Consider the following 17,871-nt stretch of genomic DNA (forward strand, 5'->3'; position numbering starts at 1 on the left):
TTATAGGCAACTGAAATTTTCGATTTTTTTTTTTAGGTCATCAACACCAAATCTTTATTTATAATAGATGTGCGTCGTTTTTAAAAGAGCTTTTAAGTTCTTAAAACTTAATAGTATTAGCTTAAATAATTTTAAGCACGCCCTATACATGCACAACGTTAGGAATATGATAATGTACTGTACAACGAACTGAAAAAGTACTCAGATAAGTATTAAATACTATTTAATATATATATTAATATATATTATATTACATCGAGAAAATAAATTAAGTACCAATAAATTTGTTATATTTTAATATTTATTGCATAAAATAATTTAAAATTATATTTTATTGTCAGAACTAGATACTACAAAGTTATATTATTTATAATAATTAATAAGTAAAAGTACAATATATAAATTATATTACATAGAAGTTTTTATTTTATTAAGAAAATATCAAAAACTAGTTTTTCACAATTGTGTTTTACATCTATGTGAATCTCAAATTTTTATGTTATTTGTTTAAAAAAAACTGTGAGAGCATGGATAAAAATTAAAACAGTATTTTCATTTTAAATTCTTAGTTGAATGTATTTTGTTTTCTTTGTTTTGCAAAGAAGTGTGTTTTTATTTTTATTTTGTTGTGATGAAATCGTCATGTGGAATAATAAAAATACTTTAATAATCAACTTTGAGGGTGGTAGCAAATTAGATCTAGTTGGTACTTTGAGTAGGTCAAGAGAATAAATGTCCACATAATTTTCATAATGATCTAAAAAAAAACATTATAAATATATGCCACACAATTTTTTTCAAAAACAAATAACCGTAAATATTTGATATTTTTACTAAAAGTCTGTATTAATATTTACTAGACATTGAATAATTTTCAACGTATTTTAGCTAATTTGAAACTAACTATTGGGTAAAGCAACACAAAATTTTACACATTAATTTCTAATTATGTTAAATTGTTTTAAAAATAATAAGAAAAAAAAATCATGTATTTGGTATGTAATAAGATTAGATTTTTTTGTTTTTTTTTCTGATTTGTCAGAGAAGCAAAAATTATGATTGCACAGTTGTAACTTTATTTTTATGATTAAAACTTAAATAAAAATACATAAAACATAATAAGCTTTATACAAAAAAAAAACTACATATCTAATATATAAAGCAAATTTGAAGTAAGTATAACATTGATTGAATTTTGCTAAGTATAAATAAAACCTCAATGGTAACAATCAACAAAAATTATTTCATTAAAAAAAAAATAATAATAAAACAAAACAAACTATAACAAATAATAATAAAAATAATAATGATGATAATAATTATAATTTAAAATTATTAAAATATAAATTATACTATTTTAATGAATGTTAAAAAATTAGTGTATTTCCCGTATCCAATTTTTATAACGAATTAAAATTTTAAAATATTTTTTTAGCAAAACCAGCAACAAAGATAAGTATAAGTATGTTGATTTTTTCAACTGGGAAAGGCAAATTGCACAAGTTATGTACCACATTTATTAAAACAGTGTAGTATAAGGAATTGTATGAATCAAAATTGTATATATATTGAGTAATAACTCATAATCAAATATCAATAATCACTACCAGGAAGAAAAAAAATATTATCTTTGCTACTGATTCTAAACCATACAAAGGATAAAAGAAAACAAACATAGTATTCACAGTTTTTAAACCAAACATATTTATCTTACATAATATTCTAATATATCACAATTGTAGTGAACGAACAAACCAATTTCTAAGATAATATAATATAAGGACATTCCTGAAATATCAACGTGTTCGTATTGCATACCGTCCGAGTTAAAACATATTTTAATATGACTTTGTAAGCTGTGCACTCACTAATCACTATGTACAGCATATTATAATATAATTATTACAATTGAATAATATATTTAAGTTATTGTATAAATTTTAAAGAACATTACAGAAAAAATATAATACAATAGTAAAGTTATCATTTAATTTTAATTACCTATTTTAAAACACAGCATTTTATTGTCAATTGTTATTGAATATCACTATAAGTAGATACTTAAGTTAAAATAAAGTTAACTTACACTTACACTTAAAATTAAAGTTACAAATAAAAAACAATAAAATATATGGTTTGTAATACAATAATATGTTACTAACAAAATATACTAAAACCGAATATCTAATAAATTATTTGATACAATAATATTATATCATCACATGTTTATTATATTTATTGTCTCAGTTACTAACCCTGAGGTAATTTTAAAGTAAACCAATTTACCTATAAGGGTTTATCAGAGTATTTTACCCTGCAAAAAAAGTATAATATGTAAATTACTTAGAATTTATTAATTATTTTTATTTTCTTAGAATAATTGCAAAACCCCATACAAAATGTTATACATAAAAATTATTAAGTAAATTACCTAATTTCTAAGTATATAACAATATACAGAAGTATAAATTTATTATACAAAATAGGAAATTCTAACAAGTCAAGAAAATATGAAAAAAGCATCTAAACAAAAAATCAAATTATAATTAAACATTAAAGTTTCAAAAATGTATGCCATTTATACTAATACTTTACTCATCTTTCTCTTTAGAATAACAAAATATCTATAGAATATAAATTAAAAGTTGTTCTGTTAATTTAATTTAGTTAGTTGCAAAACATAAGATAAGAATATTTAAAAAAGATAAAATTATAGGTTAATTTAGATGTATGATCAATAATAATAAAAAGGTAATTATTTTTATACCCAGTTCATTTAAACATTAAGTTGCTATAATAATTAGTAGAATTATATGTAAGTCAAACATTAGTTTTAATGGAAGAACTACTAATAATAGTGAAATAAATTATAAAATGTAATTTAGTAAATTGAAAATATTTTGAGAGAAATGGTAATAAAAAAAATATATTGCTATTTAAATACCTTAATGATATGTGATTTATCAAAATATTTGATACATCAAAAAGGTATAAAGAATAGAAGTACAAGAGCTTTGTTATATTTATTATAAAGCCAGCATTTCCCATTAACATAAAATCATTAAATTAGAATAATTCAACAATGTTGAATATTTTCAACTACTATAATATTATTGTAATAGAAACTTGTATGTATCCAGATAGTCCAGATAGCCTAATTATTATTAATTCGGAATAAGATAATCAGTTACTGAACATCTCTAATGATAAAAATTAGTTATTTGAGTAGATTTAGGTTGAATCGATAGATACCTGCATAGTGCATGTGTTATTTATGTGGACATCACTCACAAACTTTTAAAACAATTTGATATAAAAGATTTTATTATTTTATTTTTAATGATATTATTATTAGGTATTTATATATTATAATACTTAGTAATTTTGATACAATGATATGTGATGGTATCATCAATCCCAGTATGTTTTAAGTATATATTGTAATATACATACTATTATTATGATAGTATTCTCGTACATACCAGTACGATATAATACCATCAATTACCAGTATTGATTCTGAATTCTAATATAGCAATAACATATTTCAGTATTTACAGTAGCATATTTCTAATATCGATATTTCTCATTGGCAACATTTTATTAGTAAATCTAGTTTATCTGGATAGACAAATTTCTAAAGTATTTTTTTTTAAATATTATTGTGACTCAACAAATAAAACAAAAACTGTCAATCTAATTAGAATAGCAACTTAAAGTATTCTGTACTAGTATCAAAAATTAAATTCTTTAATGACAATAATTATAAAATTTACTTCTACAAGCTTTTTTAAATACTTACATAGTTATATTTAATTATGAAAAGAAATGTATTAAGTTCGCATAATAAGAAAATACTTATAACATATCCTAAAGGAGGGAAAATAAATACATATTTGGAATTAATTAATCACCAATTTTTTGGAAGACCGATCATATTAAATTATCAATTATGAAAAAATATAGGTTATTATATTTTTAATCTAAATTAATACACTTTATATAATACATAGAATATTATGCATATTACTCCATTATACTAAGTATATTAAGAAAATATTAATTATACTTTTGTATATGACTTTTAGATCTATTTTTAAATTGAATTTAATCATTTATTTACTTTTAATCATCCCAGCATTTATTTAAATGTATAACAAAATAAATATTCTATTTAAACTTATTTTAAAAGAAAAAAATCATTCCTCATGATTTAAAATTAATTAAAGAATAAACTATGTATAATAACTCACTGACAACCATAGCGCAATCAAAAACTGAATATTGTAAGAATAATTATTTTGAGGTTATTACAGCAGAATGGGCACATCAGTCAGGGCCAGCATAAAAACTATAGGTACTCTATTCAACTACACTGTTTATAACAACACAAGTGATTACTATATGTGTATTATATAGCCAATAGTGTGTTATTGTCTGCCGTCCAGTAATGAATTTATTTATAAATGAGTAAATCATAATTGTACATAAATAATATCAAAAGATATTTAGTGAATGTGGACCAGTTGTGGCTTTTGCAAAGAAAATGGTATGATTACAAACATTATTTTTAAACTAAAACTATCAAGTATCTTCAATTAAAGGTATATTGGTATAATACATATTTCAAATTGTGTAGGTAAATTATTCGTTTATGCATATCAAAAGATAAATTAAATTGAAATAATTTAACAGTTTAGTGTCCCATTACGTACTAACACCATGAGCAGTCGCCCACAGCTTTTGCTAGCCCTGATATCAGTGTCCAATTAATACTGGTATTAACCACTTCCTCATCAATCCATGTTTTCTGCTGAGCGAACATTCATAAGTATCTACCAACACACCATGTCTACTAAAACCTAATTATGCTTCATAAACTATACATAACTATCATAACAAATAGTTGTTTAACAGAAAGTTCTCAAATAAAAATAAAGTTATTGTCATAATATAAAATGGGAATTATGATTATCTTTGATGTCAAGAAAATATCCTGTCCATAAGTTGTCTATTATACATACATACAACATAGATAAATTTGATTTCAGCAGTTACAGTATTGTGTTGTAATCTTTTATTTCAGAATACATTAAGTAATTATCAAATTTAAAGATAACAAAAATACCTGAAAATAATAATTTTATCAATATTTTAATAATTATTAAGAGAATATATTATAATATATAATATATAAGTATATAAAATATTAAAATTTGATAAAATACTCATAATTTGCTTTGAATTAAAATGTTGTAAATATCTAATGAGAGAACTTTAATTGTTAGATTAAAGATACTACTTTATGTTTTTACCTATAGGTTTTATAATATGTCAATTCATTTAATATTAAGTTAACATAACAATTAGAACTGTGAATACAAATTTACTACTTTGTCTGTTTGTAAGAAGACAGCACAGGTAAGTGCGACATTCTCTTAATTATTTTTACATTTTATTTTAAAATTTATTATAGTTACATTGATAGTAACCAGTAAATCTAAGAGTTAAATATTTGGGTTTGCACTACTGTTATTAATCTAAATATTAAGAAGCTAGTATTAAAATAAAATCAAAAAATTAAAGATAAATTTTGTTTCCTCTAAAATAAAATTATAAAAGCAAAAAATACTACTATTACACAAATATTTTAACTTAAATATCTTATAAGCATATAATAAAACCAAAATTTAAATTAAATACGATTAAAACGGGAATACAAACCATAAAATATGACTAACCATAATTATTATGAAACATAGTTTTTAGAAACAAAATCTTCATATTCTGAAAAAAAAACACAAAATATATAATAAAGTATAAATAACATAGGTATTACATTAATAATTATTTGACATTTGTACAATGAAAATACAAATTAAATTCGATAAGTGATAAGTAAGTGTATTGATATATAACAAGGGTAGCCAAACTTTTTTTGGTCACGATCTATTATAAATATACTTCACCTTTAAGGATTGACTCCATAAATTTTTTTTTTTATTATTAAATAACTATAATTTTTAAGAAACAAAGAGCGCGTGGCCCTAAAAATAAATTCTAACATAATCGACTTTGAAATTGTTCGTAATCGACTGTTTGGCCGCCCCTGATATATAATGTATTATATATTTACCTGTATTTGAACATTTTAGCTTTAATATTTGAGGTATAACTGAATCAATTTGAAAACTACCCAACAAACTAGAAAAGAATATTTCTTCTATGATGTTAGGTTGTAATGATCGTAGAGTTGGAAGTCGTAACAATAATAGTGCTATACGGTGTTCATCGTTGCATTCTTTGATTAAATGCTGTTTCAATTCTTTGACGGCTTTTTCTTGAAGTTTGAATAACTGTTGTCTTTCAGAAGGATTGTCTATCAACAATAAATGAGTATCTAATGTTATGTACAATATTCTCATTTAATATTTATTTATTTATAACTCAACATTTAAATTTACCAGTATTAAATAAGCATATTAATTTTAAATATGCGTATTCCACTTCATTCACTTCAATATTTTCCATTTCTGTAATATAATCTTGTATTCTATTGAGGTAATCAATGAGCTAAAAATACAAATACATTAGTAATTATTTTTTTATATAACTCAAATAGTTATGCTTATGATTTTTATTTAAATTAGTCAGGAACTTTAAGTTAAAAACTTAACTGACCTTTTAACACTTAATGTATACAAATACATATGTAATTTCTTAGTTTGGGCTTATTATATTAGATATAATGATATAATTATCAAGCTACCAAAGTTTTCTTTAATAGAAAATTTCAATTGTTTTAACAAGCTTGCAATTATGTTGTTAATAAAGCTATATTAATATTGTTCAATAAATTTATAAATCTAATATTTCATTGTAATATTGATTATTTACATTACATAAATTTAAAAATACAATAAGTTTTTAGAATCAATATTAATTTTAAAAAACTATCTAAGTTTCTAGAAATTGAATGATTTATTGAATAAAATTTTATCATTCCAATAAATAAGGGTTATCTATTAAGTTATTTAACAATTGAAACAAAAATTGCAGTATTTGAGAATCTAAATGAATAAGATTTTATGAAATGGTATTTGGAAATAATGAAATTATTTAGAGTAAACCACGTAGAATGTTAAATAAATAAAACTATTATTTATGAAGAGATATTTTCAAGAATCAATTTCAAATATATTATAGGTGATATGAAAAAAAAATAGAATGGTAGTTTGTTATAGAAGAACAAACTCACTTTCTTAAAAATTGGGGAAACATAATATAATTTTCCAATTTTTAGAAAATATATAATCCAATTTCACTGATATGTTAAAAAAATGTACAAGCTATGCAAAAACAAAACAGCAATCATGTACCTACAAAATTAACTGACAAAATATCAGGGCCAAATGCCAAATTTAGTTTAAAATTGTCCAAATCATCAAATAACTCATGTGTTATATTAATATTATTAATGCAAGAAAAGAAATCATTAGTCCAAATATCTACTATATTTTAAATAAGGGTAGTTTGTATACATTTAAGAAAAATTTACCAAAAAAATTCAACTATATATATTACTCATTGTCAACATTAACAGTATCATAATTAAAATTTAAAATTTACACCTTAAAAATGTGTTTTGTGACTTTTTCATCTTTTTCAAAATATCCAAAAATATAATTTAGGATTATTATTTATTAAATTGAGTACATTATTAGTATAATTAATAAAGTCTCTTTTTCTCAATTTTTATATTTGTTTCTGAAGTTAGATAATTGAATGTAATTAGAAAGATGTTATGGTTTCAAAAAACCTAATTTTTTTCAATTTCTTATCATTAAAAACAATTTTTAATTAAAAGGTAAAAGCTGAACTATAAAATAAAATAAAAAGGATTAAAAATATTAATACTGGAAAAAACAGTTATGAAAAAATATCTGAATAAAATTAACTTTTACTAGAAATGATATTGATACTCTGATAAAATATCTTAAAAATAATTTGCCTGTATATGTTGGTTGTATAAGTTCATCTTTTTTTTAGTACATAATTCTAACATTTTACTTTGATAAATAACTACATTAACTACTTTTGTTTGGGCAGAATCAATGGAACCAAACCCTTCAAACCTAAGTATTAAAGAGAAACATCCAACTTGTTTGAATGTATAGGCGGGTTGATGTTACTGTGTTAGAGGAAGATGAGCTGTAGGCAGTGGTAAATTGGGTGAGTGCTGATTGCAGAAAGTTTATACACTATACTTTGGTGTAATATTTAAAAATTGATGTAACTAACATTTATTAATGTTAACCTAATCTGCATATACTCTTTACCACTTATAGCATACTAATGAAACAGCAGTGTTATATAATGGTTAATCTACCAAAATCAACTATAAATAATAATTCATTACTGAATTTAGGATATTTGGATCTTTTATATTAAAAAATATCAAAAAATACATCATTTTTCTTGTTAATATTTTAAGTTCAAATTTTGATAAAATTAGATATGTAGAAAAAAAATTATTTTTTATCAAACAATTTTAGTTACTTTGTTGTATCTACCTAATTCAAAAATAGAAAAAAATAGAAATAAAAACTGCATATTTAAATAAATAATTATTTTAGTATTTTTATGAACACCGATATTTAAAATATATTTAAACAATTATAAGCAATTATATTTATACAAGAAACATATTTATATCATACTACAGCTATATTGATTTATTTAAAAATAATAATAATAATACGTGAATCATATGATAAAAGTAATATTTTTGAGAAAAATTAGTTAAATCTACCACATTAGTGATAACAAATATTATTGTATTTTTCAATCAAGCATTATAACACAATTAGTAAATAACTTTAAATTATAGCATAATAGTTGATTTAAATTTTAATACCATAAAATGAAATTTAGATCAAAAAATTAGTTAAATATACTAATAATAATTAAGTGTCCTTAGAAATAAGATTTGAGAGACCATCACCACTTATTTTTAATAATTCTTGATTTATCATAAAATTCAAATTCAACACATTTATTACAGTGACCTACTCAATAATGAAGTAGACTCAAAACTTACTAAACAGTAGATGAATTCCTCAACTTTAATTATTGATCATAAATTTAATATTGTTTTTATGTAGTTTAGATTTTATGAGTTTCTATTTCAATTATTTGTGTGAGTAGATAGTTATTAGATTCCATAACTTCTCCTTGTAAAACTTAGTTTAATGCCATAAGGTAGACTTAATTTAATTTATTGTAAAAGTAATTTAATTTGGTTATCAGCGTGTGAAAAAATATGATTCCATACTATGATATTATATATACTGATATCTTTAACCAACACATACTCAAACAAGTGTTATATAAATAAAGTAAACAGAAATAAGAAAGAAATAATGTAGGTATATTACTAACACAAATTACACCCGTTTAACTATATAGACACGACTGCTATTATTATAAAATATAAAAATTTGAAAAATAGAATGGTTGAGTATGTGTTACAATACCTATCTATTTTAGATTCTGAACGAAGTGATGAATGTATTGATTTTACAATGATGTGTGTTTTTTTTTTTTTTTATTTTTTTTTTTTTTTGTGTCTGTCACCACGTTTTGGAGCAGTAAAAGTGCTCCGATTTTAAAAAGTGGACCCTGTTTCGGATAGGAAAGTGAATGTAGTTTGTACTTTGTCAAAAGTAAAAAATTTCCAATAGTTTTCAAAAGCGCCGGGAAAAACCAAAAAAAAATGACGGAAAAACGGCAAATTTTACGCAAAACCAGTTTTCGACCAAATCGATTTTTTTTTATGGTTGTGATTCAAAAACTAATCACTGAAAATACTTGAAATTTTCACCAAATGTTAATGTCAGTGGTATCCGTATATAGTTAAATTTTCAAAAATTTTGACTTTTTTTGAGTTATTTATAGACCACTGAAATTTTCGATTTTTTTGAAAAAATTTTTTTAAAGTATCGATAAAAAATTTTTGGATGACCAAAAAGTTTTGAAAATTTAATACAAGGTTCCTTATGAGTTGTTTTTAATGTAGCTAAAAAAAATTAAAAATCGTTAGTTACAATTTTTTTTTATAAGCGTTTTTAGTTCAAATTTTTACGAAATCTGTCGAAAACGCGAAAATTTGCAAGTAATTTTGAAGTTGAAAAATCATAAAATTTTTTTCTTTTATAACTAAGTTTTGAAAATTTGGTACAAGGTTCTCCATACATTTTTCTTCAAATATCTGTAAAAAAAACTCTACCGGTTTCAGACAAAAAATTTTTATGAGTGTTTGAAATTTAAATTTTTACAAAACCGCGTTAAATAACGGTTTAACCTAACCTAACGATTTTTGATATTTGTTATAATTCAAAAAGTATAAGTCGTAGATACTTGAAAATTTTACCAGTTATTAAGATTTGCGTTTTCTTTACGTGATTTAAATTTCAAAATATTTTGACTTTTTTTGAGCTATTTATAGACAACTGAAATTTTCAATTTTTCTGAAAAAATATTTTTGAAGTGTCGATAAAAATTTTTTGGCCCTATCAAAATACTTGAAAATTTAATACAAAGTTCCTCATATGTTATTCTTATAGTGATCAAAAAATTATAAGAATACATAGGCACAATTTTTTTTTATTAGCATTTAAGTTCAAATATTTACAAAAATTCGTCAAAAGCATGAATATTTGCAAATTATTTGAAGTTGAAAAATCATAAAATTTTTTGTGTTTATAACTAAGGATTAAAAATACAACACTAAGTTTTCCATAAGTTTTCTTTCAAGTATCTATAGATAAAACTCGAAGCATCATTATAGGAAAAATTTTAAGTGCGTTTGAATTTTAAATTTTTACGAAATAGCGTAACGATAACGATTTATCCTCAAACGATTTTAAATATTTGTTATTATTCAAAAAGTATAAGTCGTAGATACTTGAAAATTTTACCAGTTATTTAGATTGGAGTTTTCTTTACGTGATTTTATTTTCAAAATATTATGACTTTTTTTGAGCTAATTATAGACAACTGAAATTTTCAATTTTTCTGAAAAAATATTTTTGAAGTGTCGATAAAATTTTTTTGGCCCTATCAAAATACTTGAAAATTTAATGCAAAGTTCCTCATAAGTTATTATTATAGTGATTAAAAAATTATAAGAATACATAGGCACAATTTTTTTTTATTAGCATTTGAAGTTCAAATATTGACAAAAATTCGTCAAAACCATGAATATTTGCAAATTATTTTGTAGGTATATTTCATAAAAATTTTTGTATAAGTAGCTAAGAGTTGAAAATTTAATACAAGGTTTTTCATAAGTTTAGCTTACAATTATTATAAAAGAACTTAAATTTTGTTGTATTCAGGCCATTAAAACATAAACCACCTTTTTCACCAACCACTAGAAATTATATTCTAGGCTGACAAATCATCTTCGTTCAGAATCGTTTTTCGTATACAATGATAACTATCATTGGATTCAAATTTAACACTCCTATAATATATAATAATGATCCATACGGCACCTAATGTACAGCAGAGCGGTACTCACTTGCCCGCTTTTTTTTTTTTCACGTTAAATTGCACAGAAAGAAACTATCAAAATAGTTTCCACCATAGCAATAGCAATATCATGTTAATATTCATAGAATTCCATTGTATTTCTATTTCTAATCCAAAATTAACTTAATAAATTATATAATTACAATAGACAAATTTATTTATTTACCTCCTTAGCTTTACTGGAGTTGGACGAATTGTGAATTTCATCATTTTGTAAATGAGTTATCATAGAACTAAGTACTGGTATCAATGATAATGCTTGTGCGCATTGAGTTAGACCCAAGATAAATAATTGTGACCATGAATTTTTTAGCAGACTAACTTGTACTTCAAATCTAAAAAAATTATTTTAAATGATTTATACATATATTAACTTTTATTCACTACAATAATAATAGTAAATCTTACGTTAGAAGTTGAAAAACTGGAAGACTCTGAACCCAATTTATAGACAGAAACAATAACCTTGAAGCACTTTCACAAATGAAATGTAAATTTAAGTATGCATATTTAGGACTGGGTGATTGAAATGGGAAGTTAATATTAACAGTTGGCATTACATCTTCAGAAATATCTAAAACAATGTTACTTTGCACTTCAACCTCATATGATGAATCGGTACCATTAGAATTTTGCTAAATATAGTAATATTACTTTAATTAATTAAAATGTATTAAACAATAAATATTATAATTGATTGTTAAATCAATCAATTAAATAGCAAGTAACTGTATATATTACTTGAGTAATATTTGTCATAGAGTCCAATGTAAGTACTAATAGGCTTTTGTTGTCTTGATTAAATGGTTTAATATCCTGTTCATTATTTGGAGAATGGCTAACCGATGATTCGTCATCCTCAGCCATATAATAATCCATGTAGTTCTGATTTCTGATAGAAGAATCATTTTCATCTGAAAAAAAAATTCTATTAAAAAAAAAAAAATTTGACAATCGATATCAACTACAATATTATTCTTAAAACTGATAAATATACTAAATCGTTAGAATTAACTGACAATATTAATAGCTAGCATATTACTTGATGTATGTAGTAAATTCAATGCTGTCTGATCATTATATACAGATCGATTTCCTGTATATGGCATTTCTGTTTTAATGTAATGCATATCGTTTTTAATAAATGGCATTTCATTTTTAATAAATGTATTATTTGCATATGAAAATGTAGGAATGTTATTATTGTCCGGACTAGTTGGCATATTATGAACGGATTCTATTCTATCTGTTACTGGTTTCCTTTCATGTTGCACAGCTAATAATAAAAAAAAAAAAATAATTATAAACCACTTTGAAATTATATAAATTTCATTGGTTTCATTGTACAATATACTATTCTATAACCAAATAATATAGTTTAAATACGTTGGACACTATATACACACATAAATATTGAGATATTATGTTTAAATAATATAATTATTTTAATATTTTAACAATACATAATTAAATAAATATAAAAAAAGCGGGCAAGTGAGTACCGCTCTGCTGTACATTAGGTGCCGTATGGATCATTATTATATATTATAGGAGTGTTAAATTTGAATCCAATGATAGTTATCATTGTATACGAAAAACGATTCTGAACGAAGATGATTTGTCAGCCTAGAATATAATTTCTAGTGGTTGGTGAAAAAGGTGGTTTATGTTTTAATGGCCTGAATACAACAAAATTTAAGTTCTTTTATAATAATTGTAAGTTAAACTTATGAAAAACCTTGTATTAAATTTTCAACTCTTAGCTACTTATACAAAAATTTTTATGAAATATACCTACAAAATAATTTGCAAATATTCATGGTTTTGACGAATTGTTGTCAATATTTGAACTTCAAATGATAATAAAAAAAAATTGTGCCTATGTATTCTTATAATTTTTTAATCACTATAATAATAACTTATTAGGAACTTTGCATTAAATTTTCAAGTATTTTGATAGGGCCAAAAAGATTTTATCGACACATAAAAAAACAATTTTCAGAAAAATTGAAAATTTCAGTTGTCTATAAATAGCTCAAAAAAACTCAAAATATTTTGAAAATTAAATCAAGTAAATAAAATGCCAATCTAAATAACTGGTCAAATTTTCAAGTATCTACGACTTATACTTTTTGAATTATAACAAATATCAAAATTCGTTTGAGGCGCTATTTAGCGCGGTTTTGTAAAAATTTAAATTTCAAACACTCATAAAAATTTTTTGTCTGAATCCGGAAGAGTTTTTTTTACAGATACTTGAAGAAAAATGTATGGAGAACCTTGTACCAAATTTTCAAAACTTAGTTATAAAAGAAAAAATTTTTATGATTTTTCAACTTCAAAATTTCTTGCAAATTTTCGCGTTTTCGACAGATTTCGTAAAAATTTGAACTATAAACTCTTATAAAAAAAAATTGTGACTAACGATTTTTAATTTTTTTAAGCTACAATAAAAACAACTCATATTTAACCTTGTGTTAAATTTTCAAAACTTTTTGGTCATCCAAAAATTTTTTATCGACACTTTAAAAAAAATTTCTCAAAAAAATCGAAAATTTCAGTGGTCTATAAATAACTTAAAAAAAGTCAAAATTTTTTGAAAATTTAACTATATACAGATACTACTGACATTAACATTTGGTGAAAATTTCAAGTATTTTCAGTGATTAGTTTTTTGAATTACAACCATAAAAAAAAATCGATTTGGTTGAAAACTGGTTTTGCGTAAAAATTGCCGTTTTTCCGTCATTTTTTTTTGTTTTTCTCGATTTTTTTGAAAACTGTTGGAAAATGTTAACTTTTTACCTATATAATGCACCAAGGATATTCACTTTTACATCGGAAACCACCCCCATAGTTTGAACTTGGAGCATTATTTCGACTAGTTATGCTGTACACAGACACAAAAAAAAACACACACCATTGTAAAATCAATACATTCATCACTTCGTTCAGAATCTAAAAAATGCATAAATATACAAAAAGATAAAAACTATTCAATTTGGTATGAAAAGAATTAGTTTATAAATTAGTTTTTTATCATTAAGATAATTTAAGTGCATTTGTCAGTTTTTGTTTTTTCATTATTTTTAAATAATTAAGTTTAAAATAGATGTCCACTATTTGGAGATTTTTCTCACTGAAAAGTAGTAGTAATGTCTCAAAAAATGTTCCCCAAAAAATCACCCGTTATTTGAAGGTTTCTGTCAGGAGAAATTTCACTGTATTTATAAATACTCACTATACTATATTGCAAACCTAATATTAATTTATAATAGTGGGCATTTTCAACAAATTATATGAATGATATGCTTATTTGTGAAAAATAATGTCATGATATTAAATAAATAGCTCTAGTAAAATCTTATAAAAAATAACTCATTAATTGACAATCTACAACTAATTAGTTAATAAATGTTTAACGTGATTATTTTTAATTTGTAAAATAAATATAATAATTCATCCTTACAATCACTTCTCATTCCCATAGATAAACATTTTTGAAGACGGCAATATTGACAACGATTGCGGTGATTTTTAGTTACTTCACACATTTTGGTACCTCGACATTGATATCCTAGCTGCTTACGAATAGATCTTTTAAAGAAACCTTTACATCCTTCACAACTAATTGCTCCATAATGTCGACCTAAATATATAAATACATTTTTATAAGATATCACAAAATATAAATATACTTATTATAAGGATAATATAGTTTAATTTAATAATTATTAGTCAACACACCTGATGCTCGATCTCCACAAACCACACATGATTCAACAGGTAAACAAAAGGAATGCATTTTTTCGTTGCCAATCATGTCGTCAACATTCATAATTGTGTAATCACTCCAACATTAAATGTTTGTTTTGTTAGTTCCCTAATTAAGATAATAAGCTGTAAAAACAAAAATGTTGTATTTAAATATGGGTCATCTAAAAATTAAATTAAATTATAAATTAAATGAATGTCTCACTATATAATTATTACTACAACATACTAAAAAAGTATAAAAAAAAAAAAAAAATAGGTCACTAAATAGTAATAGTATTTATATTTTAACAGATAATTAGATACAATTTAAATTAATAAACAATTCAAACTTTAAAAAAATTAAATACCTACTTTAGATATCAACCATTAAAATTTAATAGAGATGTGTAGTAGGTTTTATATATAAAATATTAAATAAATATAACATAAAATGTATGAGATACGTCTTATTTTAATTATACATTATCTAATATTTAAATTATATTAGTTCCTATTAAGCTTTTGTAAAAAAGAATAATCAATTAAAAAACATTTTAAATATACATATATATATACGTAGGTATATGAATTAAATACATTTGTTAGATCTTTTAAGTTAAATAACTGTTCAAAAATACAAAACTGTGATTCTAGTATCAATATAATCTCAATTAGATAATTGTAAAACCAAAACGTAGGTGTTATTATAAATAGGTAACTAGATACTGATATATTATATTTTGATTACATACATACAATTTAAAAGAAAAATGTAATTTAAATAAATACAAAACTATAAAATTTCAATGGAATCAATTAAATGGATACAAAATGTTCCAAAAATGAAAACAATGAAACAAAAATGTATAGGTATGTAAAATATTATAATATTTACAAAATACCTGGCATTGTAACTAGTAAACACATTAAACTGTGCACTACCAATAGTCTATAATATAATTTTTATAGTATGAACTTCATAACAAATTAGAAAACAACACACTTTTTTTTTAATGAGGACACAACAACAATTAGCATGAATAACAATTTATTGGCATTTGTGGTTAACTGAAAAACCAAAGTAATTTAAAGTGTTTGTAGTACCTCTTGGTCTGTGGATTCTTCAGGACGAACGCCATGAAAACAAAGAAATTTTCCAGGTAGACCCGAAAAATTTCAGAAACAAAAATATAAATAAAATAACAACGAATATAGACGATTTAATGAAATAAAAAAAAAAAAAAACGAATTGGCGAGACGACCACGAAAAGTGATTGTCGTTTATACGCGAGTACACGACACGCCGTCGAGTCGAGTGTCGATGGAGAGTCGCAACTCGCAATGATAAATTAATGAATTAAACTTAAACAATCGTAAGAATTCCTACGATATGGAAATCTCATGATAAGGGAAAAGTCACTGCGTGTGATACGAAAGAGGTCATCAGCTGATAACCAGTCGGTGGCGTTCGGGACTTCGGAACGTGCCGCCGCGTTGAACGGTGACCATACTACCATACTACCGCGATATTGCGATAAACACAATCGAACGACAAACATCGAAAACATCATAAACACATCAATTAATAGTAATTGAGGACACAAATACACAATCGTCAACACAGATTAAACAGTCGTAAAATTCACTCTCTCGTAGTCTCGTTAAATAATATCTACGATCGCCGCCGTACATTATTGTAAAGCGAACTTATATTTGTATTGTGAATAATACGCCGAATATTCGAAATATCGCTGTTCGCATTCTACTCGATTGATAACACGATAGATGTTCGGCTATCGGTATATTTTGTAGCCTTGTAATAGGTATGTCGATTGTCGGCTAAATTATAATATTATTTTACAATAAATTATTATTACAATATTACGTTAAACACCACATTGCCAATGTAATAGCCACACGATTAGAGCCTCAACTGATGGTCTTCGGCTGTATTCGTTTTCCGCAAATGGTCAATACTTGAAATCATTATTAAATTTATTTACATTTTATTTAATATACAGAGTATCATCAATGGTATATCCGTGCCCGTGGCAAATCAATACAATATTTAAATGTGTGTTTTTTCATAATAAGAAAATTCTAATTGAATAACATCAGCTTCAATTAAAATTGTGGATTCCTACCAATTTGTTTCTTTTAAAACTACCTATTTAAAAATATATCAATTAAAATTTAATGAAAACCGATCAAATCGCGTAGATATAGTATTAATGTAAACGTACTTAATCTATATAATATATTATAGGTATTATTTAGCAGCGTAGTTTTGAGTTTTTTCATAGATTTTCTTAATAAACACTTAATTTTAGCTCCTTGGTAATTCCAACGAGCAATATAAGTCAGGCAGATTAGCGCATTCGGAAACCATACCTTTTACGTTCTAGAAATCACCTTTACATGTAATTATAGCTCTAAAATTTTCCATGAAGTATGTACGCCAGAGCGATGTGCTAGCCTAAAATAAGCAAATCGTTCGTTGCTAGAAAATGTTACAAAAAA

General features: G+C 23.7%; 1 protein-coding gene across 2 annotated transcripts; it reads right to left on the reverse strand.

The window, feature by feature from the left end:
• Positions 1-399: 399 nt before the first annotated feature.
• Positions 400-16,789, reverse strand: LOC114128055 (orphan steroid hormone receptor 2). Of its 2 annotated transcripts, none has more exons than XM_027992464.2 (10): positions 16,456-16,789; positions 15,343-15,495; positions 15,065-15,244; positions 12,638-12,871; positions 12,337-12,509; positions 12,004-12,230; positions 11,762-11,930; positions 6,465-6,573; positions 6,137-6,379; positions 400-5,787 (listed from the first exon to the last, which is right to left on the reverse strand). In XM_027992464.2, the coding sequence occupies exons 2-10, from the start codon at positions 15,431-15,433 to the stop codon at positions 5,750-5,752; spliced, it is 1,464 nt and encodes a 487-aa protein (XP_027848265.1). In that variant the 5' UTR covers positions 15,434-15,495; positions 16,456-16,789; the 3' UTR covers positions 400-5,749. The 2 variants fall into 2 exon arrangements, with proteins under 2 accessions (XP_027848265.1, XP_050064014.1); XM_050208057.1 differs by lacking the exon at positions 16,456-16,789 and adding an exon at positions 16,254-16,403.
• Positions 16,790-17,871: the final 1,082 nt, after the last annotated feature.

The sequence above is a fragment of the Aphis gossypii genome, chromosome X (genome assembly GCF_020184175.1).
Source record: "Aphis gossypii isolate Hap1 chromosome X, ASM2018417v2, whole genome shotgun sequence".
Taxonomy (NCBI): Eukaryota; Metazoa; Arthropoda; class Insecta; order Hemiptera; family Aphididae; genus Aphis; species Aphis gossypii.